Below are 22,635 nucleotides of genomic sequence, written 5' to 3' on the forward strand. Positions count from 1 at the left end.
TCGGGTCAGTTATGCGATTTTTATTCAAATGTCTCACCGTCCACAAGTTCATTATCTTCACGATTGAATAATTTAAAATCAGCTTTACGATATGTTACTTTATATTCAACGGTGGTCGATTACAATTCATTATTTGATCTCGTTTTTCTTTCAGCGAATGCAGACCCTGAGGTTACTTCTTCTGTTCTTTCTTGGCTTTCTTTCTCTCTTCGGCAGCTTTCCTAGCTTCCGCCTGTTTCTTCGCCCCTTTCGGATCGATGATCGGATCTATGCTGGGAAACAGAGGTACGGATTCTAACTTCTTTTTTCTAGCTTCTTCCTTCCTCTTCTCCGCATCTTTTTCTTTCTCCTTTTTTTCATCATCTTCATCCTTGCATTCCGCTTGTTTGTAAGGCTTCGCTTTGGGCAATCGTTTCCCGTATTTCTGAAAGATTAAAAAAAAATATCATTCCGAATTCAAGGAATATGGGTCATCTCGAATCGATCAAAAACTTTAGCGACAGGTTCGCCTTGCTCGTGGATATGAATAAAAGAGCCGTTGATAAAAACTGATGAATAATCATGAACATTTGTAATGTCCGTAAAACTACAGACCGGATTACGTAACCTGGGCTGGAAGGCCATCGAAAAAAAAAAAAAAATATATGAAACAAACAATCAAATGATTCAAAAATTACTGCCAAGTATACGCACCGGTTTCGGAAAAATTGGCATTCCATAGGCGTCTTTTTTTCGTGGCGGCGGTCTTTCTACGGGATCAGATGGATGTGCGGGTTCCGCGAGTTTCGCAACCCTTTCGGAAGCGGAAGCACCGAGGGCGCTTTTTTTAACGGCAAATGCATTTTGTCTGCACGATTTGCCGACGTGAATATGAGGCTTTGCGATTTCCTCCGTACGCGAGGACGCTGGAAACGGATCAAGAAATGTTATTTCATTTCGTCGATTCGAACATCCTTGCGCCCATGTCAAGTTTTATAACGAGTCAAGCACCTGTGGCGTTGAGGGCGGCTTTTGAAACGCCTATATTTAATTTGCACGGTCCCGGTTCCTTCCTCCATTTCTTCCGTTTTTCGGCCATTTTTGCTTCCTGCTCTTCGCGTTTTTTGTCTTCATCAGATTTCTCCTTACCGGTTCCATCGTCGTCGCTCGATTTCTCAGCGGCTTTATCCCCTGAGCCAGCTTTTTGATCCTTCTTATTTTTTTTGGACTTCTTTTCAGCCTCCTCTTCCTCCTTCTTGCGCCGTTCCTCGAGGACCTTCTTACCTCTGCTGTCGCTTTCTTCGAGCCGTTTTTTCATCTCCTTGGCATCCGAGTCGCGGCGATCTTTCAAAAATCTGTACGAAGGTATCGCCAGGACCGAAACCCAATCTGTGATCTGCGAAGGAGATAAACGCCATTCGTAAGTAAAATAAGAATCAAATTCTTAGGATTAAAAAAGGCAAGCTCGCCTTGTACTTGAGAGCGCTTTTCTTTACGCCGTCCGGGGTCAGAAGTCTGGCCATTTCTTCATCGGTCAGCATTTCGGGACACAGGCGTGCTTTTTTTGCCAGTGACATTTTCTTTTCCCGCTTAGTTGTTTTGTGGTTGAGAGCATTTTTCGATATTTCCAAACCTCGACAGCTCGGTGTTTCGCGTACATGAGGTTCCGCTATTTCCAAGATCCGCGGACTCGGGTTGTAGTTTAAAGCGGCCTTCGAAATAGGGGTGGGAAATTCTCTTCCGCAGTCCTCGTCTTTCCATATAAACTTCGCGAGCTCCTTCGTTCGCTTTGACGGCTTAGCTTTCAGCGCTGCTTTCGAAACGCTCAAGTCCAATCTGCACAATAAACCGGGATCGGACTTGACCGCTGGCTGCGATATCACCAGCAATCGTTTCTTGAAGTGACTCAACGGTTTTGCCACTCGAACCTGAAGTATCGTTACGCAGTGAAAATGAATTCGTTAAAATCTTGGAAAATCCGTGCTCATTTCGTACTAACGATCGGTTCTGGCTCGGGGATGTTTCTCGGCAAGGCATTGACCTTCGCCCAGGCGTCAAATCTCGCCCAATCAGCCGCCGTTTTCAACCATCCCTTCAATTTCAGCTTGTGCCTTTTCTGCTTGCTTTGCGTAAAAAACGACGAATTATTCGCAGGGAATTCGATGAAATTGAAAGATTAATTTAATTACTTTTTATTCCCTTTTCCTTTTCCCTTCACCCCCCTCAATGCAGCGGGCTTGGTTTTCGTCGCAGGTGCAGTTTTCGGTGGCATTTTTCGATACCGATTTTTCGACAAGTTTCAATCGCAAAAAATTATTCAATTAAATTCCATCGTGCAGGCATGCTCGAAGAGTTTCAAAGAAACGTACGCGTGGTTGTAATAAATTAATTTATTAACGGAATACAAAATTTTGTTCAGTAAATTAAAATCGCCGGAATCATTTTAATGTATAGTTTTTTTTTTTCTTTTTTTGTTGGACTTCCAAAGATCGCCGAATCGCTTAGCCAAAAATGTTGATATTAATGTAATTTTGAATTTTGAATTGACAGTTCGTCTATGGTATTTAAATTCTGAATCGAACAGTTGAATCAGACGCTTCGTTTCTTCAAAATTCTGGCCTACTCGTCTGAATTAGTTTTTTCAGGGCAATCGGTTCTCAAATTCGGGGATCAGTGGGACCCAATTTTACCATCTTCTCGCTCAATTTCCAGAACTTTTCCCCCTTTTCCGGGTCCTTAACACTCCGCTCTATTTCGGCTACCTGGATGTCACAAGAATAAGAAAAATCAGATCGGCTAATTTCCGGTTCTTCGTCACAGGTGAAATAGATATCGATCGTAAGACTCACGCGACAATTTTTAAAGTAGGCACCGGAGGTGTTCGCTACCTCGTCGGAAGTCGCGAGGTACGTAGTGGTCCTCGCACCTTCATCGCAGGATTTTAGTAGCTTCTCGAGCACGGGACTCATGCAAAAATAAAAGGCCCTCGGCGTGTTGGCCTGCCAAATATTGGTGAACACTTTGCCCGGATGAAGACAATTCGCGGTGACACCAGATCCTTGTAATCTCCTGTCCAATTCCAGCGTCCACAAAACGTTCATGTATTTTGAAACGTAGTAATTGTAATGCGCCCTCCAAAATTGGGTGGGATTCGCGTTGCTGGTGAGATCGACGTTTCCCATGGGGTACCATTTCGACGTAACGATCACCACGCGACTCGGTGCCGAACGTTTCAAAATATCTATAGAATCGCGAAGGCGCGAAAACGAAGTAATAGAAACGTGAATAATTCAGGAAATTTGTGGAAAAATCTTTTCGTTGTTACCGATCAGCAAAATGGTCAAAAGAAAAGGGCCGTAATGGTTCGTGGCCATCGTCAGCTCTAGACCGTCTTCGGATATTTTTTTCCAAAGGGAAAGTGCGATGCCAGCGTTGTGTATCAGAACGTCCAATTTATTTTCTTCTCGGTTGATAGTGGCTGCGAATTCTCTGACAGATTTCAGGGACGCCAGGTCCAATTTTCGCACTATTATTTTTCCGTTACCGGTCGATTTTTTTATTTCATCTGCAAAGCGGAATGAAACTCTTCAATCTATTCGCGTTCGACGGGGATTTTCGACAAAATTCACAAACCTCTCACTCTATTAGCCATTTCGATATTTCTGCAACCCATTATCACCTTAGCACCAGTTTTTGCTATCCCTTCGGCTGTCGCCCTACCGATACCCGAGGTACAGCCGGTTATCAGAACGGTTTTAGTTTCCATTATTCTTCGAAGATTCGAAGACTCGCCGATCCTTTGGTATACGTGAAATTTTCACTACAGCTTTAAAAAAAAAAAAATCACACCCACGAATGGAACTCTACATTATTTGATTTTCTTTTTTATCCCACTCGAAACGGCACCGGAAAATTTGATCTTTCTTTCTCAAAGTTCTGATCGAAACTGCGGCGTTTGTTAGACGGAAATATCCTCCACCCAACGCGTCTTGTATAAATTATCATCATTTCTTGCACACGAAGTACGAAAAGCCTGTGCATTTATGGTTTATTAATTTACGATCTGCTAAGATATTTCGAAATTCTAGCCCCACTTTTCGTTTTTCAACCAATGGCAATACCCAAGGCAGACCGGTTGTAATACCTTGTCGTTGACCTTCGGACCAATGAGTCTATGAAAATCTAAGACTTTCTAAGCAGTTGTATACGGCACCGCAATCGAACTACGAAAGCAATTGAAATTATTCGTGGAATATTTTTCTAGTTAATTGATAACTTTCGTTTTGGTTTTGGAAGAGAAGCTTTTTCAAGAGCGGAAAAAAGTTTTCGATCATCAATAGCGATGAAAAAGATTTTTAAAAATGTTGCCTGTATTTTTTTTACAACGTTTCTTTTTTCTTTTTAAGTTTAGTCACAATTATTTTGATTCATTCATATCTTCGGATCGGACGATTCCAATTTCACGAATCCCTCGCTCAGTTCCCACAGTTTCTTTCCCTTCGCCTCGTCCTTTGCGCCTTGAGAGAGTCGAAATTCCTGTCGACGAGAGAACAAACGTAGAAACTAGTTTCTTGTCACGGAATAAAAATCACAGATCAAATTGCAGCCGATTTAAAAATCTTACGTGACAATCGAGAAAGTATTTTCCAGTGACGCCGTTGACTTCGTCCGAAACAGCCAGATGAATGGTAGTTTGCGCCCCTTGTTCGGGTGTCTTGAAAAATCCTTTGATCACCAAATTCAACACCCAGGAAAGCGGAGCCGGCACGTTCCTCCAGATTCCGCTATCGATCATTCCGGGATGAAGACAATTCGCGGTCACTCCGGTCCCCTGGAGTCTGCGCGCCAATTCCAGGGTGAAAACTATGTTGGCGTACTTCGAAACGTAGTACAAATACGCGGGCAACGTCGTCGTCGGATTCGGATTGTTCAGGTTCAAAAAGGAGAGCCGATAGAGTTCCGAGGCAACGACGACGATCCTACTCGGCGCCGATCTCTTCAGAAGATCTGTACAAAAAAAGCACCAAGATTTCCAATTTTTTTTTTTTTTTTTCCATAGCGAAATAAGTTTCGTTCTCCGCGAAAAAAAATAGAAAAATAACGACGACTCGTTACCGATCAGCAAATGAGTCAGGAGGAACGGCCCGTAGTGATTGGTGGCCATGGTCATTTCCAGTCCATCTTCCGTGACGGTTTTCTTAAAGGTTTCGGCGGTCCCAGCGTTATGAATGAGGACGTCGAGTCTCGATTCTTCCCTGTTGATCTGCTTGGCGAATTCCCTTATCGATTTCAATGACGATAGGTCCAATTTCCTCACCACGATTTTGTTGTTGCCAGTAGATTTAACGAGCTCGTCTGAACGGCGAATTATCATCGATGAATATGCAAATGAAGTTCGGTTTTTATTTTTTTTGCTTCATTTTCATTTTCATTTCCATTTACCTTTGACTGCGTTAGCGTTGTCCACGTTTCTACAAGCCATGATAAGCTTCGCTCCTCTTTTCGCCAGGTCCCTCGCGGTTTCTTTTCCGATGCCGGACGTACATCCGGTAACTATCACTACTTTTCCCTCCATTTTCGCCTTACTTTTGCAAGTGCCCAGCGTCAGACGAGCGAAGATTCGCAGTCCGATAAGCAACAGCAGCAAAATACCTCCGACAATTAGACCCCCGACTGCCAAGCAGCACAGGAGGGGGCAGGAAAAAATTGCGAAGGTCATTATCTGTAATTACATTAAAACGAGTTTTTTTTTTTGTTGTAAAACGAATTTTTCTACGTTTCAGTTAGATCGTAACAATTACACTGCGTGGTATATCGGCACGAGGATATACGCATGTATTAAATTTTAACGGTGAAGCAAAGTTATTGTAACGTGAAATTTTTTTCTTCTTTCCACCGGTTTTAGAACAACCGTAGAACTTTCATTTCAAGAATTTTGTCTCCGGACGGACATCGGATTACGGAGAATTTGAAAATGTGTTTCGTCTGAAATTCATTTCAAAATTGTCGCCCCGAGCGATCCGGATGAGCTATTTTTACACTATCTTGATAAACGAAAAATGAATAACCGTAATCACCTCAGTTTTTCATAGGAATTGATTGGTTTTTCAGTTTTTCAAATACAATTATTATTCATCGATGATTTCGCGTGGTCCTTGTGAAGGATGGATTATTTTTATTCCTTCTCTTTTTTTATCAAACTGCACCGAGTCGAGATAACTTGAAACTTTTACGATTATTTATTATGTCGCGTTGTCTTTCGGAAATCTGAGCAGAATAATAATGAAATTAACCGTGACCCCTTGACGTGGAGGTTTACCACTCATCGATTAAGTGTCCTGCAAAAAAACGTTGAGACAAACAAGGCGATCACATGAATTGATATGTGCATAAAAGTTAGAACTATAATTTCGTTCTTCCACGCTATCCATTTACGTGCATTTTCCTTCTATTGAAAAATCCTGAATATTCTAACCGGCGTTCACGCAAAGAGAGAATTAAATTTCTAAACTATATATGCAGTGTAAGTGTTATAATTGAAAAAAAAAAAAATGGCCTTATTATTCAGTTTCCGTACATGCTCTGGTTATCGCAGTTATTCGAATTTTCACATCTTATTTTCATTAATTTCTCTATTTTTTCTTCTCTTTGAATAAACGTGAATTTTTCAATTTAGATTAAAATTTTCTACGGTGAATTTTACTCACATGTATCGTTTGTCAGGAATGACCTTCTTTTTGTCCTTGTTGAATTCGTTTCCGTTGCTTTTCGTACGGTATTTTCTTGACGACTGAAGAGCTCGGTCTTCTCGAAGTCCCCACTTTCGAAGCATCTCTCTTTATGTAGGTAAAGCATACCTATATATTTCGCGTACGTCTACCGGTACCGGTGCAAATGGATGCGATGAATGCTTCGAAAGTTTCGACCTTGAAAATCAATCTCTCCCAGACAATATTATTAAACCAGTGAAAGAAATTGGATTGTTATTCATAAATCCGGCTAAAATAGCGACGCAGAGGAATTCGGTGGCAACGGCGTCTCTTCAAAAATTATCATTAATTACTCGGCTTCCTGGAGAACTTTTTTTTTCAGTCTTACTTTCTACAATTCTTTTTTTTTTTTTTTTTTTTGACGGGGGTAACGACACACGAAAGGTGGAGGGTAACGCACAAACTTGCGACGCGCGAGTTAACCGATTTATTTAGAATTTACGCATACAATATGAAAAAATATTTCATTTTTCCTTCGCACCTGAAATCAAATTTTACACTCCTTATTCATTTTTTTGCTCGGTGGTCGGAGCCTCGCCATACTCGAGCCCATGACGTGAGGACGTAAACTCTGCGCTGCTTCCGATGAGGAGATTTTGGCAGACAAGCTACCGATTTTCTGGTCCTTAAGTTTCATCATAGATTCCAAACACGACACCTTTCTACTGAGCATACCGATGGCCAAATTTTTTTCCGCCACTTCTTGTCTCAGCTGATTGAATTCGTGACGAGAAATCATTTCCTTCGAGTCATCCGTGTCGTCCACATCGGCTCCGATCGGATGGGATGAAGACTTCTTAACCGGATCCTTCGAAGCTTTTGGAACGACGATAAAGTTTTTGGTAAATTTTATTCTGATTATACCGAAATGGGGTAGAAAGGAAATTGGGTACCGGGTGAGGATCCTTGATTCAAAGAACTTTTTGAATGGCTTCCGAACGGCCACATCCAGCCTGGAAACCAACCGTGAGCTTTTCCGGGCAGGTTTTTATCGTCGTTTGATTTTACGATACCAGTTTTTTGAGAACTTGACGTTTTTTCTGTTTCACAATTTTGCGAAGTTCGCGATTCGGTATTCGGAATGAATTTTCGGATGCTTCCATCGAGGCTGTTATTGGAATCGTTCGAGTCTTTCGCGATTATTTTTCTTCGCAAATCCATGAGAACTTTTTCGATGACTCCTTGTTGCGCGTTTGCTAGTTGATTTATCACTTCTTTGCCGAGTTTCATGTCGATTTTAGAGAGTATTCTACGGTTCAGGGTATTCCAATTTTCTATTTTTGATGCTACGTTACTTGCGGGAATGTAGTTGTGCACGTTGACGAGACGCGGAAAATACAACCTGAGAACTTCTGCCATGAGAACTGTAATCAATTGGTCATAAAAATCAATTCCACAGAGTTATTGAAATTGAAAATTTTATTCGAATATTACACCGAATCAATTGAGGGTTCGCTGTAATTTACCTCCGTCAGAAAAATCCCGCGAAAGATTTTTCTTTGGTCTTGAGAAAGGAATTTCATCGATCCACGCATAGATTGCCATAACATTATCCATGCAGCTAGATAATTCATTCATCTTTAATTCACTTTCAATTTTCTCCATATTTCTATAGAATTTTAGTCCGATTAAGGGATAATATCAGGAACGTGTGGAATGGCGTTAAATTGCGACACCGATTTCCCGCATATTTTATCATTTGATTTATTATTTGATTTATTTTTTTTTTTCGATTTTAATTTTACACGTTTTAGATTTCTCTCCGATTTACGAGAGTTTGATATTGGACATCTGGGACTATAATTTGATCATGAGAAATCGCGAACGGTAGATTAAACGTCGCATTTTTGTAGAAATAATTGACACATACGCATTTGATGTGTACTTCATAGTGGGCTATAAAATTTTTTGCTTGCGACTGGAAAATTATTAACGACCAACATCTGCCATATTCAGGTGCATAAATTTAAGCGTATATTCATGACAAAGTGATACAAATGAGAACACCGCATTTAATCTTTGTGAAAACGATAGTTAATTTTTGGTACAAATTTCGAGAGGGAAATCAAAGGTGTTGACCTGGGGAACATGAATTTGTCTGGCGAATGAAACTAGGCATAGTATTTCCTGAAATGACTCCGTTTTTCTGCAGCTTTATTTTACGTTTATCATGTACAATCACCTCCGTTTGATTTTTTTTTTCAGGAGACGAGAAAACAACCTACGAAGCAGTTTGGGTTCTCATGAGGTATACAGGACTATCCTCGTAGCATCTGCAAGGCCTATCATCGTATGTTCGGTGCACGAAATTTGTATAAATGAGTTATGCACTCTTTTGTTGTCAAAAATAGATGAATTGTTAATGAAATGTTAATTAGTACAGAAGTATTGTTGAAAACTATTAATGATGAATAAGTTATGATATACCTACATACGAACATGCTGAATACATTTTGATTTTTGATTTACACGTATCTGATTATAAATCTAATGTTAATTAAAGAAGTATATTTATGTATATCTATGTTAGAAGTATTTCAAATATCATTGTATAAGTATTGTAAACCACACTATTGTAAGTCGTTATACTCATACAAGGATGAATGTCTCTGTAAGAATGCAGCTATTATAGGCATGACGATGTCCCAACATGTATTTTTAAAGTTGATTTATCAATAAACATTGACTACTACCAATGCACAATTGTTACTTTGTTATCTGAAACAACCCTCCACACCTCATTCGCTGAATCATCAAGATATCATATACTGGGATGTAGGCCTGATCACATGCGTGCATGTGCATTCAATCGATTAATCATGCTTCAATACAAACCGGAAGTGATAATATAGAGCTCTAGAATACCGGCCCTGGAAATTGAAAGTTTGCCCAAAAGTAGAGATTTGTATCAGGAGAACAGGAAACCCAAGGAGGTGGTCCGAAACTTGGTGCCTCATCATGTGCATGCGTTCCACCCTGTTCATTTATTCCTAGTATGAGAGAGAGAGCGACTGATGCATTGCAGGACTGATTGCATGCATGCCTGTGTCTTTGATCGTTCAATCATGCTTCAAACCGGAACCGATAATGCAGAGCTCTAGAATGCCGGCCCTGAAGATTGAAAGTTTGCCGAAAAGTGGAGATTTGTATCAGGAGAACAGGAAACCCGAGGAGGTGGTCCGAAACTTGGTGCCTCATCATGTGCATGCATTCAATCCTTCATGATTATTCCTAGTCTGATAGAGAGAGCGACTGATTCTTTGCAGGACTACTTATATGCCTGTCTATGTATTTCTTTATTCAATAAATCGTAGATACCAGAGAAAAAAGAATAATTTCTAGCTTTAAAACAGCGTTTTCGAAGTTTAGAATGTAGGCAAAAAAATTTTCCGGGTATCAGGAGAACAGAAAAACCGAGGAGGTATTTCGGAATTTAGAATTTAGGTCAAAAATTTTTCTGGGTATCAGGAGAACAGGAAAACCGAGGAGGTATTCCGAAAAATGGTGCCTGATGAAGTGCATGCGTTCCACCCTGTTTATTTATTCCTAGTATGAGAGAGAGAGCGACTGATGCATTGCAGGACTGACTGCATGCATGCCTGTGTCTTTGATCGTTCAATCATGCTTCAAACCGGAACCGATAATGCAGAGCTCTAGATTGCCGGCCCTGAAAATTGAAAGTTTGCCGAAAAGTGGAGATTTGTATCAGGAGAACAGGAAACCCGAGGAGGTGGTCCGAAACTTGGTGCCTCATCATGTGCATGCATTCAATCCTTCATGATTATTCCTAGTCTGATAGAGAGAGCGACTGATTCTTTGCAGGACTACTTATATGCCTGTCTATGTATTTCTTTATTCAATAAATCGTAGATACAAGAGGAAAAGAATAATTTCTAGCTTTAGAACAGCGTTTCCGAAGTTCAGAATGTAGGCAAAAAAATTTTCCGGGTATCAGGAGAACAGAAAAACCAAGGAGGTATTTCGGAATTTAGAATTTAGGCCCAAAAATTTTCTGGGTATCAGGAGAACAGGAAAACCGAGGAGGTATTCTGAGACTTGGTGCCTCATCATGTGCCTGCGTTCCACCCTGTTTTTTTATTCCTAGTATGAAAGAGAGAGCAACTGATGCATTGCAGGACTGACTGCATGCATGCCTGTGTCTTTGATCGTTCAATCATGCTTCAAACCGGAACCGATAATGCAGAGCTCTAGATTGCCGGCCCTGAAAATTGAAAGTTTGCCGAAAAGTGGAGATTTGTATCAGGAGAACAGGAAACCCGAGGAGGTGGTCCGAAACTTGGTGCCTCATCATGTGCATGCATTCAATCCTTCATGATTATTCCTAGTCTGATAGAGAGAGCGACTGATTCTTTGCAGGACTACTTATATGCCTGTCTATGTATTTCTTTATTCAATAAATCGTAGATACAAGAGGAAAAGAATAATTTCTAGCTTTAGAACAGCGTTTCCGAAGTTCAGAATGTAGGCAAAAAAATTTTCCGGGTATCAGGAGAACAGAAAAACCAAGGAGGTATTTCGGAATTTAGAATTTAGGCCCAAAAATTTTCTGGGTATCAGGAGAACAGGAAAACCGAGGAGGTATTCTGAGACTTGGTGCCTCATCATGTGCCTGCGTTCCACCCTGTTTTTTTATTCCTAGTATGAAAGAGAGAGCAACTGATGCATTGCAGGACTGATTGCATGCATGCCTGTGCCTTTGATCGTTCAATCATGCTTCAAACCGGAACCGATAATGCAGAGCTCTAGAATGCCGGCCCTGAAAATTGAAAGTTTGTCGAAAAGTGGAGATTTGTATCAGGAGAACAGGAAACCCGAGGAGGTGGTCCGAAACTTGGTGCCTCATCATGTGCATGCATTCAATCCTGTGTATTCAGTCCTATTTCTATAACGTACGATGGAGACATACAACACCTAGTATAATGAGGCTCACCGAGTCAGGGCCTGATGCTGTGATGTGTTGCTCATAAAGAATCCTGATGATGTATTCAATGGTCATTAAATTCGGGGGGGGATTTTCAGGGATGGATTGAAAATGAATTTCAACGCATTGTTACGAATATTATGGATTTATTCCTACAGAATAATGTTCTCTTACAACAAAAACGCTAGTATAAAAATTCATAGAGGTTCTTCATTGCATGACGATTTCAATTATTCCAGAAAGTACATGATGTATGACTAAATGGTAGATAATGAATGTATTTCCATTAGATGCACAAATGTAATAAATAATCATGCAGATGCACCAACGAGTATTGTGTTCTAGTTGCAGGGAGAAGTTTCTCCAAAGCTGCCAAGTTTTTTTCTGTAACAAAAGAGAAAAAAGTTAATGATTGGCGGATTAAATCAAATCGCAGAATTATTAAATGATGAGTTATCGCTAATGTAAGATTGCGACTTCTGGCCGAAATTTTTTATGTATTCTAATAGGGCTCATTCCTAGCTCAACTCACTCCACAGACTCGTTCTCCAGACGTCAACATGTTTAGGAAAAGCATTTTGTATTTGTAGTAACCCAAGAGATTTTCCAGGCATACGACCAGATCTTATGAAATTCATAATAAATTTGGAGATCGTATTCGTATCACAAGAAATATAATTTAACACGGCTTTATGTCAAGAAAAAATCTTGCAATCAGATGCAGAATAAAAGTGAAAACGACGTAGAGAATGTAAGTGAAACAGTACACGTCCGTGATGTTCGATCGACGGTTATTCTTAAAAATCTTGGACGTTGAATCGTTACTTTTTTCGGAATCCGTCTCTTGACTGTAATAAAAAGCTTTTGATTAGAAACAGGAGTTTTTCTCCTGATTAATATTTTGTCAAGGTTGATAATTATGGACTTACTTTTTTTGTACCCTATCTTCCCGGTGATTTTGCAATCTTCAAATAAAGGGAGAAAGTGATAACTAAATTTCACGAGCATGTTCATTTTTTAAATAAATTCGAAGGACTCACTCTTTATTAGAACGATATTCTTTCATGCTACGATTGTCGGCTGGAGAGTCCAAGATATCTGCGCCCATCAGATATTTTTTTTGCTTAAATCTGTTGCTGCTGGAAAATGAAGCCTTTGTTAAATACACAGCTGAATTTAGTAAGTATTAATCACATAGTAATCATCTTGCTTGCATTCGAGGCATTCACATTCAATACTGCCGTTTCTGAATCTGTAAGATTTTTAAATACTTTCAAAATTTTTGCGTTAGAATGTCGGTTTGAGAACGTATGTGAAAACATAGTGGAGAAAATTAGGAGAATTCGAACAAAAATTTTAGAAAACTATAGAGAATTATCTATAGACTCTACATTATTTTTCTCATGCAAGTAGCGATGAATTTGGTAGTGCATTTCGCGAATTTGGAAAGATCTTCCGGAGACATCAATGCCCGCAGAACGGCATTCGAAACCATATCGATTTTCTATGTGAAGACGATTAATTTATAATTTTTAACAATAGGTTATTTATTATCCGTCAGATCTCAATGATAAATTCCAATTTTTTCCAAAGCAAAACGAAAAACTGATTGAAAAAAACGACAGAAAGAAAAAGTAGTTGCATTTGATTCATTCGAACTTGAAACCGCCTTATCCACTGCACCAGTAGTGCACAATTATGGTACGCCCTCGATCGGTCGATGCCTCAAACAAGTGTAAATTTTCAGCTCTGTTTTTTAAGACTGATAAAAAAGAACGAAGACCAAGGCGAAGAAACTGAATTACCGGCGTTGAAAATGAATTGGAAAACTGATTGATTTAAAAAATTTTTAATAGTTTGATCATTGAAAATGGCAGTGTCCTTTTGTGGTAAAAGATTGATTCTGACAAGATCTAGTCTCCTAAGAACTCCAAAAAGAAATGGATACATCGTATTGTGAGTGATTTATTCTTACAAATTTATGGCACTCATATTTTTAAGGTTATTCTATTGCACCTGATAAATAATAGACCTTTTACATGTCTACTAAAAAATTTCTATTCAAAATCTAACGATTTCAGTCTTCTCATGAATTCTTCTAATTTTATGACTTAAAAAAATAATTCTGATTTGTTGTAAACCATGGAAATGAATTTGATAGTCCCTTTAAATCACTACCTCAAATGTCATTTAAACAGAGTACCTGAATTTGGAGAAGATCTACCTGAGAAAAATCCATTACTAAAAGAAGATGGTTTCCCCCAGTTCAATCGGATCACTATTGAAAAATGGGTAGCTTGGGTGGGAACCCAGGCAGTTGAATATGAGCAACGTATCAGATTGATAGATGAGGCTGTTGGAAGTGAGATAATTTCCTTTACGTGGGTTTCGTAGCATTCTGGATAGTTAATATTTTTTTAAATGTAAATCGTTTTTGTAAATTCAGAATCAGAAAATACCGATGTATTTGAGGATGTGGTAATTCCATTGGAAGAGGCTACGGCTCCTTTGGATACCACATGGGGATTGGCAAAGGCCCTGTATCTTGGTAACCAGAGTCTGATGCCACCAAAATGTTACTCAAATATCCACAATAGGTCAAAGGCTGCAAAATCTTCGAGGTATGGAGGTCTGGCAATCTATAAAGCCTTCAAAAATGCCATGGAAGATAAGAAACTCAATTTGACCGAAGAACAGAGAAGACTTATCAGGAAATATGTCTTGGAAGGAAAATTGAATGGTGCTGAGATTGCTCCAACCGATAAAATGCCAGCATTTGTGGAGGGCAACCATCAAATCTCGAATAGACAGGGAGAATTCTCGCAAAAACTTGAAGTTCGTGAATTAACGTTTAACGTTATAAGATCATATCAGTTATACTTTGAATTATTATTATGGAAATTAATTTTACAACTTTTTCAGATTGCTACCCGGCAATTTAACCAGAAAATCAGAGATCCCAATGTTATGAAAGACTTCCCAGAAGAGTATTTAAAAGTCATAGCTGTAGATCCATCACAACCACAGAAAGGTCCTTGGACAGTAACTTTACAGCCATATATAAAGGAAACTTTCTATGGTAATAACTGAATATTTCGTAACTGTCTTTGCTTTATACTTGCATTTTTTTAAATCGATTGTTAGTTTCTAACATGAACTTTAACTTTTTCAGAATACTGTCCTGATAGTGTGCTAAAACAGACTGTTTGGAAGGCTGACGTTCGCCGGTGTGCACATTTCAACGACAGGTTCTTAGAAACGAGCACAACTCTGGAACACATCAGAGACTACCGTAAAAGCAAGGCAGAATTCTTAGGGTATAAATCATTCGCCCACATGAGCATGGAAACTAAAATGGCAGGAAGCATAGAGAACGTCTATAATTTTTTCGATACGATACTCGAAATAGGTAAGGTGTTTGCAGATTTTGATTGTACGTTCATTAGAAATCAAATAACTTCCTGAATCGAAATCGCAACTCCCGTTTGATGGACTTTTTCAGCAAAGCCTGCTCAGATTGAAGAATTGAACGATCTGAAAGGATTCGCGATAGACAGAGGTTTTTTCGGTGACCTCAACATTTGGGATGTACCATACTGGGGCAGAAAACAGAAACGTACATTATACAGGTAGCTATGAATTCACTGTTTACGGCATTCGTTTTTTTTATTTTTCCTAATGACTTGATATAAACGAGCATTCTAATTCTGTGACTGCTCGAACTTTATGTGTATCCAAATAGTTTGAAGGAAGAAGAACTGAAGGAGTACTTTACCCTACCACAAGTCTTGTCTAGTCTCTTCAGACTGAGCGAAAGAATATTCGACGTAAAGTTCGTGGAAAGAAAAACAGTCGATGTGTGGAACCAGGATGTCCGACTTTTCGACATTTTAGAATCTAACAGTTCAGAACCGGTGGCCAGTTTTTATTTAGATCCTTACGAAAGGCCGAACGAAAAGCCGGGAATTCAAGAAAATTCTGGATGGATGGTTGCCATGAGAAATAAGAGTGTCATAACACATAGCAACCCTCTGGCAGCTTTAATTTTTAACTTCCAACCCCCCAAACAGGGAAAACCCTGTCTACTTTCGTTTAAAGATCTACAGGTTTTATTTTCTAAGGTATTTGAAGCTTGTTTCTTTCTCCGTGTAATCCTTGCGCGATTTCTGAGTTCAATCTGTCTTCGTTTGCAGTTTGGCCATGCCCTGCAACACTTGCTAACCAGAGCAAATTATTCCGACGTTGCGGGATTATCAAACGTGGAGTGGGATGCCGTTGAAATAAGTAGCAATTTCATGTTGAATTGGTAAAAATCTAACCTTTTCATTTAATTGCACAAATCTAAGCAAATATTTCTATAGAAAATCGATCTCTAGGCTGTACGAACCATCGACGTTGAAAGATATTGGGGCTCATTACGAAACGGGAGAAGCATTGCCCAAAGAGGTAATCGACGGATTGACAAAGATCAGATCTCACTTGGCCGGCTTTTCGCTTTGCAAAGAAATTTATTTGGGGAGACTCGACATGGAGTTGCATTCAACGTGAGCATTTTTCAAATATTTAACACCGAATAAATTTTCCCAACGATTTAACGGTACTACCGTATGATCCAGTGAGAAATTTTGGCGAGACATCATACGAGATCTCTGGCCGCAACACATAGGATTTCCAATTTACGATTATGATGCTCATCCCTGTACGTTCGGTGAAATATTCAGCGGAGACTGGGGTGCGGCATATTACAGGTATCCAACTGCACTATTTATTCGAGAATAATTCCAGCACCGGGTATTCGACCGAGTCACAGTTGTACAGAGTTCGAGCACAATGACAAATGTTTTCAATTACATTTTACAGCCATTTGTGGGCGCGTATGGTAGCCGCGGATGTTTACGGCGCGTTCCAAGAACTACCACCTGGTAACGAAGAACAGCAATCGGTTGTTGGCAAAAGATATAGAGAAACTTTCTTGTCATCCGGCGGTGGTTGTCATCCCAGTGAATTATTCCGGAAATTTAGAGGGAGAGATCCAAATCCGAAAGCCCTTCTAAAAAACTTAGAATTAAAAACGCTGGCGAAGACAGAATAAACCTACATCAGTGATCGAACTTGTTACTGTACAACGAAAAAGCTGTATTTCTGCAGCTGTTGCAAGTAGTGGCTGGATGTATGGGAGAATATTACATTTCTCCCAGACGCTCGTACCGATTGAAATACGATAAGTTCTTCAGAGATGAAACCGTTGCGGTGTAATCTGTTGGGAAAACTCGATCTAAGCCTTCTTGATAACGACAAGTAACAGCTGGAGCCAATCTTGATGTCGGCAAAGGCTGAAATAACGAATCTACAGTGAACCCAACTAATCCTAAGTTTAACTGTGTACATAAATTTAATACAGTCGTAGGTGTATCGCAAATAAAATTTTATCCTACGATCAGATTGTGACGTCATTTTTTCTTGGATAAGTAATTAAGTAAACCCCATTTCTCCGACCTTTTCCTCAATTCCCTCTCCTGGAAATATGGATCTCAAGGGATTTATACGCAGTTATAAAAAAAATCTCCGATTTATGTCCCAGGTAAGTAAAAAACCAGTGCTTTTTCTATAGAAATATGTTTTTATGTAGCAACATATCGGTGAAAATTTATAACAAATACATAAATGATCGACATTCGACGACGGATTTATACCTAGTTTAGGAAACTGAAGATACAGAAATTAAGTAACTAATAAAATGTAAAAATCTCTTGCCTATTTAGTTTTAACGTTAAAATCTATACATAATAGTTGGAACTTACAGTTCGTCCTTTACTTGCACCCCAGTCCGGCACTCGGAACTTTACGACTAATAAATACATCGTTGGTACGAATCAGTTTCGGTTTGAACGTTTTTTTTTTCTATTAAAATTTCTTCGGGTCCTTTACAAAGGAACCTTCAACTCGTTAATTATTAAAATTCATATCTATATCAATATTTGCATTAACATATGCAATTAGGCTGGGTCTCTTTGCTTACTGTTTCTTCCAATTTTCTTCTCCTTTCATAAAATGTTTTTCAAACTTCCTGAGCATTGCGTAGTAGTGATCAATCTTGTGGCGATTTTAAATTTCATGATTTCTTTAACGAAAATCATTTCCGATTGTATCAATAAAAATCAATCGATGATTTATGATTAAACTACTGTGTTGCGGAGTCGGCCGATACTTTCTATTTCGGACTCGAGGATATCTCCTTTCTGTAATATTATAAAATATGAAAAAATTAAATAAACTGCAGAGGTATTAAATAAAGGGAATAAATATCGACGCACAACGAGGCTTCTTTTAAAATCATGTCATGATTCATCATACGAACCTTCAAGAATTCTGGTGGTTTACGCGCGAATCCTACACCGGCTGGTGTACCAGTCAAAATTACATCACCAGGTAGCAAAGTTACAAATCTAAAATTAGAAGAATTTTATAATGTGAAATCTTCACTTGAGATATGCTCCAAAGATTTTATCAGCTTGGATGAAAAAACGATGTATTGATTCTTGTGACTTACTGTGAAAGATAGGCAACTATATCGTGGGGTTTGAAGATAAGCTCGCTGGTATTACCGTCTTGTTTGAGCTGACCGTTAACCCAGGATTTTACTGCGAGATTATTGATATCGCATATGGCTTCTTTTGTAATAACCGCTGGCCCCAAAGGGCAGAAAGTGTCCATTCCCTTTCCTAGGAGAAACTGACCCCCATTCCTTCCTCCCTTTTGCCAATCTCTCGCTGAAATATCCTGAGCAACTGTGTACCCGAAGATGTAATCCTCCGCTTCGTGATTGTTGAGCGATTTACCTTTTTTTCCTATCACTATCGCAAGCTCAACTTCCCAGTCAACTTTCTAAAATAATTTCAATGAGATAAGGCTTAGGATTTTAATCAAAAATTTTTAGAATCCCAGAAAAGTTTTAAAAAAAGCTCGATATCAACGCACGTCAGATATGCTGGGCAGCACAATATTGTCGTTTGGTCCAACGATGTTGCTTGCAAATTTGCTGAAAATTACGGGACTTTTAGGGGGTTCAAGATTTTGCTCGCTGCAATGTCCCCTGTAGTTCAAACCGATGCAAGCCAATTTATCCATTCGTGTAACCGGAGCTAAAAAGTTTACGTCAGCCTCCGACACAATGCTTCGACCCTCGACGACTATCCTGAAAAAAAAAAATCAACTGTACAGCAAATTTAGAAATCGGAATTGTCGATGAAAGAATCGAAATTCGGGACAATCGGATTTTAACAGATTAAAAATCTTTATTACAACATCGTAGACCGATGGAAAACAGAATGGAGACTGCCGAAAATAATGAATGAATAATTATTCGAGGTTTTTCATTCAGACAAAGTAAAATAATAAAAATAAACTGTTATGCGGTCTGTTCTTCGCCATGGGCGCAGTTTACTTTTACTTTTATTCAAATTATGACCTTGTGTTCCATAGCCCAAAGTTAAAAGAGCATAGTCAAAGCACGCTTGAATCCGAGTTAAAGAACTTGACCTTGTCATGCACTTTATACACGAAAAGAAAATACAAATATACGCATAATATTGTTCGTACTGATGAGGGTTGAAATTGGTATTCCGAGGTAAAGATAAAAATAACTCAAATGTATAATTCGAAATTTTATTTCATTCGCTTTTGTAATCAGAGAGAAAAAAAACAAATAATTAACGACGTGGAGAAAAAAAATAAAATAAAAATAAAATCAGATTGTAACGTCCCCTGCAGCTGCGAAGATTATAATGTATATAAGCTTTCAGAGATCAAATTTAGATAAAGTGATAAAATTATCTCTGGTAAATAACGAGGGAAGATCACCAACCTTTACGCAACGCTATACTCAATGATATAGATACATAGTCGCATATACTACAATCATTTTCAGAGAGAATACAGTTTCATTCTGTGAATAATCATGATAGTAAAAATAATTATATAAATAGAAAAATAAAAATAATAATGGCTTGACTTACACTTATATGTACATTATTTTATCAATTTACGTTATAAAAGTTGCGTAATATTTTACGGACGGAGCTCGTTATCTAAATTAGTTGTCGTGATATCAGAAAAAGTTCGACGAATAGATTGAGAGGAAAAAATGTTTAAAAAATAAAGAGAAAAGATTTCGCGTAACGGTACGTAGAGAAATGGTTCTTGTGTCTGATTGTAAATTAAAATCGCGAATTAGTAATGTCAAAAAAAAACTGGACCATCCTAGCCGAACTGTAGATTGTGAGTTATCTATTATATAATATATGTATATGGTATGATCTGTGGATCATTCTCTCAATATGACAGAAAAAAAGAATCAAATAATATCTTTTTTTCTCCTCTATAAAGGCAGCACATGTGTGGAAAAGTTAACAGCATGTACAGCTGTTGTTTCAAGTCTCTCGGCTGTGTATATCTATATTATCGCAATTTTAAATTCAAGGTTTGGATATGACGACAAATTCTATTCTATACGAACGTCGCACGTGGTTTTCCTACACGCGACCAACGCGATCACTAAAATACGTGCTGCTGAAAAATTCCGAGTCACAAAAGTACCATTCAAATAATATAAATCCATCAAAATATTTAACTAGCAATATTGCAAATATTCCATTCATTAATCCAGAGAGTAAAAAACTTGTAGTTTACCTCAATTGGTTTTTTTTTTTTCATTGAAAAAAAATAAAACGAAAGAACGCTCCGCTCAACAGCCAGAGTTTCAATTTTACTTTTGTATAATTCGACGGAAAACTTGACTGAATTAATTAAAACTAGTTGAACAATTATTGATTAATTTAATTGCGTAAGGCTATCAGTCACTGTGTGTTGTCGGTTGAATGTGAATCATAGCGATCAGTTTCAAACAATCCATGTAATACTTACACGAATTATAAGTCTACCAAATTAACTAATGGATCGCCACGTGAAGTGATTAGATCCCCGTACTATTTATAGACTTTATAGCCACGTCTGTAAAGCATTAGAAAACTTAGCAATTGATTAAACATCATACTAATTTTTTTCAATATTTATGAAAACGCAGGTGTCTGATGTATACTGAATCTTGTACACGTGTTCTTAAGAACGACTAGATCAAGTATAATATTTTATTCACCTTTTCACCTTCTTCAAGAGATCTTCACCGCCCTCTAAAAATTTTTTCAGATTGTTCGGCATTCTTGAATCGACCGCTGAAACATCCGTAATATCGCCTCCTGGTCGTAGTTGGACCCCGAGGTGCTGGGGACCTCCATTTTTGTTCACGAATTGCACAAACCTGAAATATTGTGGAAAAAAAAAAAATCATTATCGCCGTAACTCACGACCACAAATATCATCCGATTACGTTGAGTTCATATAGATAGCTCCGATTTTTTTTGACAATTTAACAGAACCGTGCAAGTTTGGAATTTTGCCCAAAATCCCCCACTTCCCCCATCGCCAAAAAAAATACATCTAAGCAATTACGTCTCGACTGTTCTTTGGTTTTGAAATTTTTTCATAAAGTCTTGTTCTTGCGGAACAATACGATAACTTTTTTTTTTCTTTTTTGAAACTACCTGTATTACATGCCAGTGGGTTTTACGACGAGGGGAGCGTTATTGATCGCTCTAAGGGTCAATTTCTCTCTGGCAATAGTTGGGAGAGATGGAAAATAAAAACTAAAAAAAGATAAACTCTTTTGGTAAATGAATACCAAAAATGACATCACATACGATTCTCGGAATAAAAATGAACGTGTTTGACCAGTTGTGGCCAATAAAACTACGCGATATTCGAGCGTATTAAATTTATCCGAGGATGAATTATAAAAAAAAAAAAAGATAGAAGATATAAACGAATTTTCCCTCGAATGAGCTGAGAGCTTTTCTTCAAACTATACGCAGTATGATTGTCCGGTGCGTATATTCTTGTACTATACGATGCAGCCTTTGGATATTTTTTTTTCTGTGCAGCTCTTAATGCTTTAATGCAAGCGAAACCCTAGAACGTACTGTAGTTAATAAGATGAGAGTGAAGATTGAAAATTTATCGAGAAAAACATTGATGAAACAATAAATATAATCGGTTCAGCGAAATGTGAATCATCCTCGTGATATTTATGGGTTTATAATAACGCTGATATTTTTTAACACACTATTTTGTGATAACGTGAAACGGAGTAAGTGTGAGATTCACTTTGCGCCTACGGACCCTCACTTACCTCATATTCTGTGATCCGCTGGTCGAAAAAGCTCTGCTAGCAACTCTGAGAAAATGCGTCGTTGATGTTTTAATAGTCATATTATTCTTATCTATTCCACTGGATGCTCTTGATGTAAGACACGCCCTGGCTATCACCTTTACCGTACCTTTAAGTGGCATGACAATATTTATTAGCAACTTTTTTTTATTTTCAATATTTTTTTTTCTCTGATCTTTGCACTGTATTAATACTTTATGAAGTACAGTTATTTTGTCGAGTAATTGCGCGACGCGAATCGTTCGCCGGTCCGTTGGTCGTACCTTTTTTTTATCGGGAAGAATATCGAAATCCCAATTTAAATATAATTTGAGACGCGCTCGCTGTGCCCGACCAACTCGGACTGAATTCACTGAAAACTCTCGCAGTAGTAACGGCAGTAAGTGGTAAGGCAGAGCCAGCCGGCCGGCTCGAAGGAGAAGCTGGCGAAAGAATAGGTGTTTCGGAAGAGTATAGAGGAGAGAAGGGAAAGCTTAGACGATTATATATGAGAGCGATAAATACTGCAATTAAAAAAAACCAATTAGATACGAAATGAGTCTTCTGTTATCTAATTAACAACTCCGAAAATTATATGATGCAACGCCCATATATTCACGCGATAGTGCAACGCGCTAAACCAGACGAATTTTGTGTAAAGAAAATATTCACACCTGAGTATA

The 22,635-nt window shown here is 38.5% G+C and overlaps 6 protein-coding genes across 7 annotated transcripts; 1 reads left to right on the top strand and 5 right to left on the bottom strand.

Annotated features, from left to right (window-relative positions):
• Positions 1–4: 4 nt before the first annotated feature.
• LOC105693768 (DNA ligase 1-like) lies at positions 5–2,311 on the bottom strand. Its single transcript, XM_012413899.3, has 6 exons — positions 2,169–2,311; positions 1,979–2,102; positions 1,449–1,907; positions 991–1,375; positions 694–905; positions 5–424 (listed from the first exon to the last, which is right to left on the bottom strand). Exons 1-6 carry the CDS (start codon positions 2,249–2,251, stop codon positions 173–175), a joined length of 1,515 nt encoding a protein of 504 aa, XP_012269322.2. The 5' UTR covers positions 2,252–2,311; the 3' UTR covers positions 5–172.
• Positions 2,312–2,354: 43 nt separating this feature from the next.
• Positions 2,355–4,184, bottom strand: LOC105693776 (retinol dehydrogenase 14-like). The gene is made up of 4 exons (XM_012413913.2): positions 3,613–4,184; positions 3,305–3,544; positions 2,829–3,220; positions 2,355–2,741 (listed from the first exon to the last, which is right to left on the bottom strand). Exons 1-4 carry the CDS (start codon positions 3,743–3,745, stop codon positions 2,637–2,639), a joined length of 870 nt encoding a protein of 289 aa, XP_012269336.2. The 5' UTR covers positions 3,746–4,184; the 3' UTR covers positions 2,355–2,636.
• Positions 4,185–4,329: 145 nt separating this feature from the next.
• On the bottom strand, positions 4,330–6,876 carry LOC105693781 (retinol dehydrogenase 14-like). Its single transcript, XM_012413927.3, has 5 exons — positions 6,687–6,876; positions 5,422–5,701; positions 5,095–5,334; positions 4,604–4,986; positions 4,330–4,515 (listed from the first exon to the last, which is right to left on the bottom strand). Exons 2-5 carry the CDS (start codon positions 5,696–5,698, stop codon positions 4,411–4,413), a joined length of 1,005 nt encoding a protein of 334 aa, XP_012269350.2. The 5' UTR covers positions 5,699–5,701; positions 6,687–6,876; the 3' UTR covers positions 4,330–4,410.
• A 728-nt stretch (positions 6,877–7,604) lies between these two features.
• Positions 7,605–8,943, bottom strand: LOC105684824 (sperm flagellar protein 1-like). Its single transcript, XM_048658797.1, has 2 exons — positions 8,216–8,943; positions 7,605–8,113 (listed from the first exon to the last, which is right to left on the bottom strand). The coding sequence occupies exons 1-2, from the start codon at positions 8,352–8,354 to the stop codon at positions 7,608–7,610; spliced, it is 645 nt and encodes a 214-aa protein (XP_048514754.1). The 5' UTR covers positions 8,355–8,943; the 3' UTR covers positions 7,605–7,607.
• A 4,532-nt stretch (positions 8,944–13,475) lies between these two features.
• LOC105682973 (probable cytosolic oligopeptidase A) lies at positions 13,476–17,133 on the top strand. The gene is made up of 11 exons (XM_012395280.3): positions 13,476–13,647; positions 13,890–14,053; positions 14,138–14,526; positions 14,614–14,770; positions 14,864–15,100; positions 15,194–15,320; positions 15,434–15,812; positions 15,885–15,997; positions 16,068–16,235; positions 16,308–16,439; positions 16,552–17,133. The coding sequence occupies exons 1-11, from the start codon at positions 13,562–13,564 to the stop codon at positions 16,781–16,783; spliced, it is 2,184 nt and encodes a 727-aa protein (XP_012250703.2). The 5' UTR covers positions 13,476–13,561; the 3' UTR covers positions 16,784–17,133.
• A 158-nt stretch (positions 17,134–17,291) lies between these two features.
• On the bottom strand, positions 17,292–22,389 carry LOC105693250 (fumarylacetoacetate hydrolase domain-containing protein 2). Of its 2 annotated transcripts, XM_012413065.3 has the most exons (7): positions 22,237–22,389; positions 21,935–22,082; positions 20,846–21,007; positions 18,670–18,886; positions 18,242–18,576; positions 18,050–18,137; positions 17,292–17,930 (listed from the first exon to the last, which is right to left on the bottom strand). In XM_012413065.3, the coding sequence occupies exons 2-7, from the start codon at positions 22,012–22,014 to the stop codon at positions 17,868–17,870; spliced, it is 945 nt and encodes a 314-aa protein (XP_012268488.1). In that variant the 5' UTR covers positions 22,015–22,082; positions 22,237–22,389; the 3' UTR covers positions 17,292–17,867. The 2 variants fall into 2 exon arrangements, with proteins under 2 accessions (XP_012268488.1, XP_020708478.2); XM_020852819.2 differs by having other exon boundaries at positions 21,935–22,354.
• Between the last annotated feature and the right edge of the window lie 246 nt (positions 22,390–22,635).

Source organism: Athalia rosae, chromosome 7 (genome assembly GCF_917208135.1).
Source record: "Athalia rosae chromosome 7, iyAthRosa1.1, whole genome shotgun sequence".
Classification (NCBI taxonomy): Eukaryota; Metazoa; Arthropoda; class Insecta; order Hymenoptera; family Athaliidae; genus Athalia; species Athalia rosae.

Excerpts from the sequence above, each read along its gene's own strand:
- LOC105693250 (XM_020852819.2), bottom strand. The coding sequence starts at position 22,095 with ATGCCACTTAAAGGTACGGTAAAGGTGATAGCCAGGGCGTGTCTTACA. Across the intron at positions 18,577-18,669 it reads TGCTGCCCAGCATATCTGAC|AAAGTTGACTGGGAAGTTGA; the intron begins GTGCGTTGATAT and ends AAATTATTTTAG. Across the intron at positions 18,138-18,241 it reads ATAGTTGCCTATCTTTCACA|ATTTGTAACTTTGCTACCTG; the intron begins GTAAGTCACAAG and ends TTCTAATTTTAG.
- LOC105693781 (XM_012413927.3), bottom strand. The coding sequence starts at position 5,698 with ATGACCTTCGCAATTTTTTCCTGCCCCCTCCTGTGCTGCTTGGCAGTC. Across the intron at positions 5,335-5,421 it reads CAACGCTAACGCAGTCAAAG|ACGAGCTCGTTAAATCTACT; the intron begins GTAAATGGAAAT and ends TTCGCCGTTCAG. Across the intron at positions 4,516-4,603 it reads AATACTTTCTCGATTGTCAC|GAATTTCGACTCTCTCAAGG; the intron begins GTAAGATTTTTA and ends TCTCGTCGACAG.
- LOC105693768 (XM_012413899.3), bottom strand. The coding sequence starts at position 2,251 with ATGCCACCGAAAACTGCACCTGCGACGAAAACCAAGCCCGCTGCATTG. Across the intron at positions 2,103-2,168 it reads AAAGGAAAAGGGAATAAAAA|CAAGCAGAAAAGGCACAAGC; the intron begins GTAATTAAATTA and ends TTTTACGCAAAG. Across the intron at positions 425-693 it reads TGCCAATTTTTCCGAAACCG|AAATACGGGAAACGATTGCC; the intron begins GTGCGTATACTT and ends TTAATCTTTCAG.
- LOC105684824 (XM_048658797.1), bottom strand. The coding sequence starts at position 8,354 with ATGGAGAAAATTGAAAGTGAATTAAAGATGAATGAATTATCTAGCTGC. Across the intron at positions 8,114-8,215 it reads GCGGGATTTTTCTGACGGAG|TTCTCATGGCAGAAGTTCTC; the intron begins GTAAATTACAGC and ends AATTGATTACAG.
- LOC105693776 (XM_012413913.2), bottom strand. The coding sequence starts at position 3,745 with ATGGAAACTAAAACCGTTCTGATAACCGGCTGTACCTCGGGTATCGGT. Across the intron at positions 3,221-3,304 it reads TTTGACCATTTTGCTGATCG|ATATTTTGAAACGTTCGGCA; the intron begins GTAACAACGAAA and ends GCGATTCTATAG. Across the intron at positions 2,742-2,828 it reads CCTACTTTAAAAATTGTCGC|GTAGCCGAAATAGAGCGGAG; the intron begins GTGAGTCTTACG and ends TGTGACATCCAG.
- LOC105682973 (XM_012395280.3), top strand. The coding sequence starts at position 13,562 with ATGGCAGTGTCCTTTTGTGGTAAAAGATTGATTCTGACAAGATCTAGT. Across the intron at positions 14,054-14,137 it reads GATAGATGAGGCTGTTGGAA|AATCAGAAAATACCGATGTA; the intron begins GTGAGATAATTT and ends TTGTAAATTCAG. Across the intron at positions 14,527-14,613 it reads AATTCTCGCAAAAACTTGAA|ATTGCTACCCGGCAATTTAA; the intron begins GTTCGTGAATTA and ends CAACTTTTTCAG.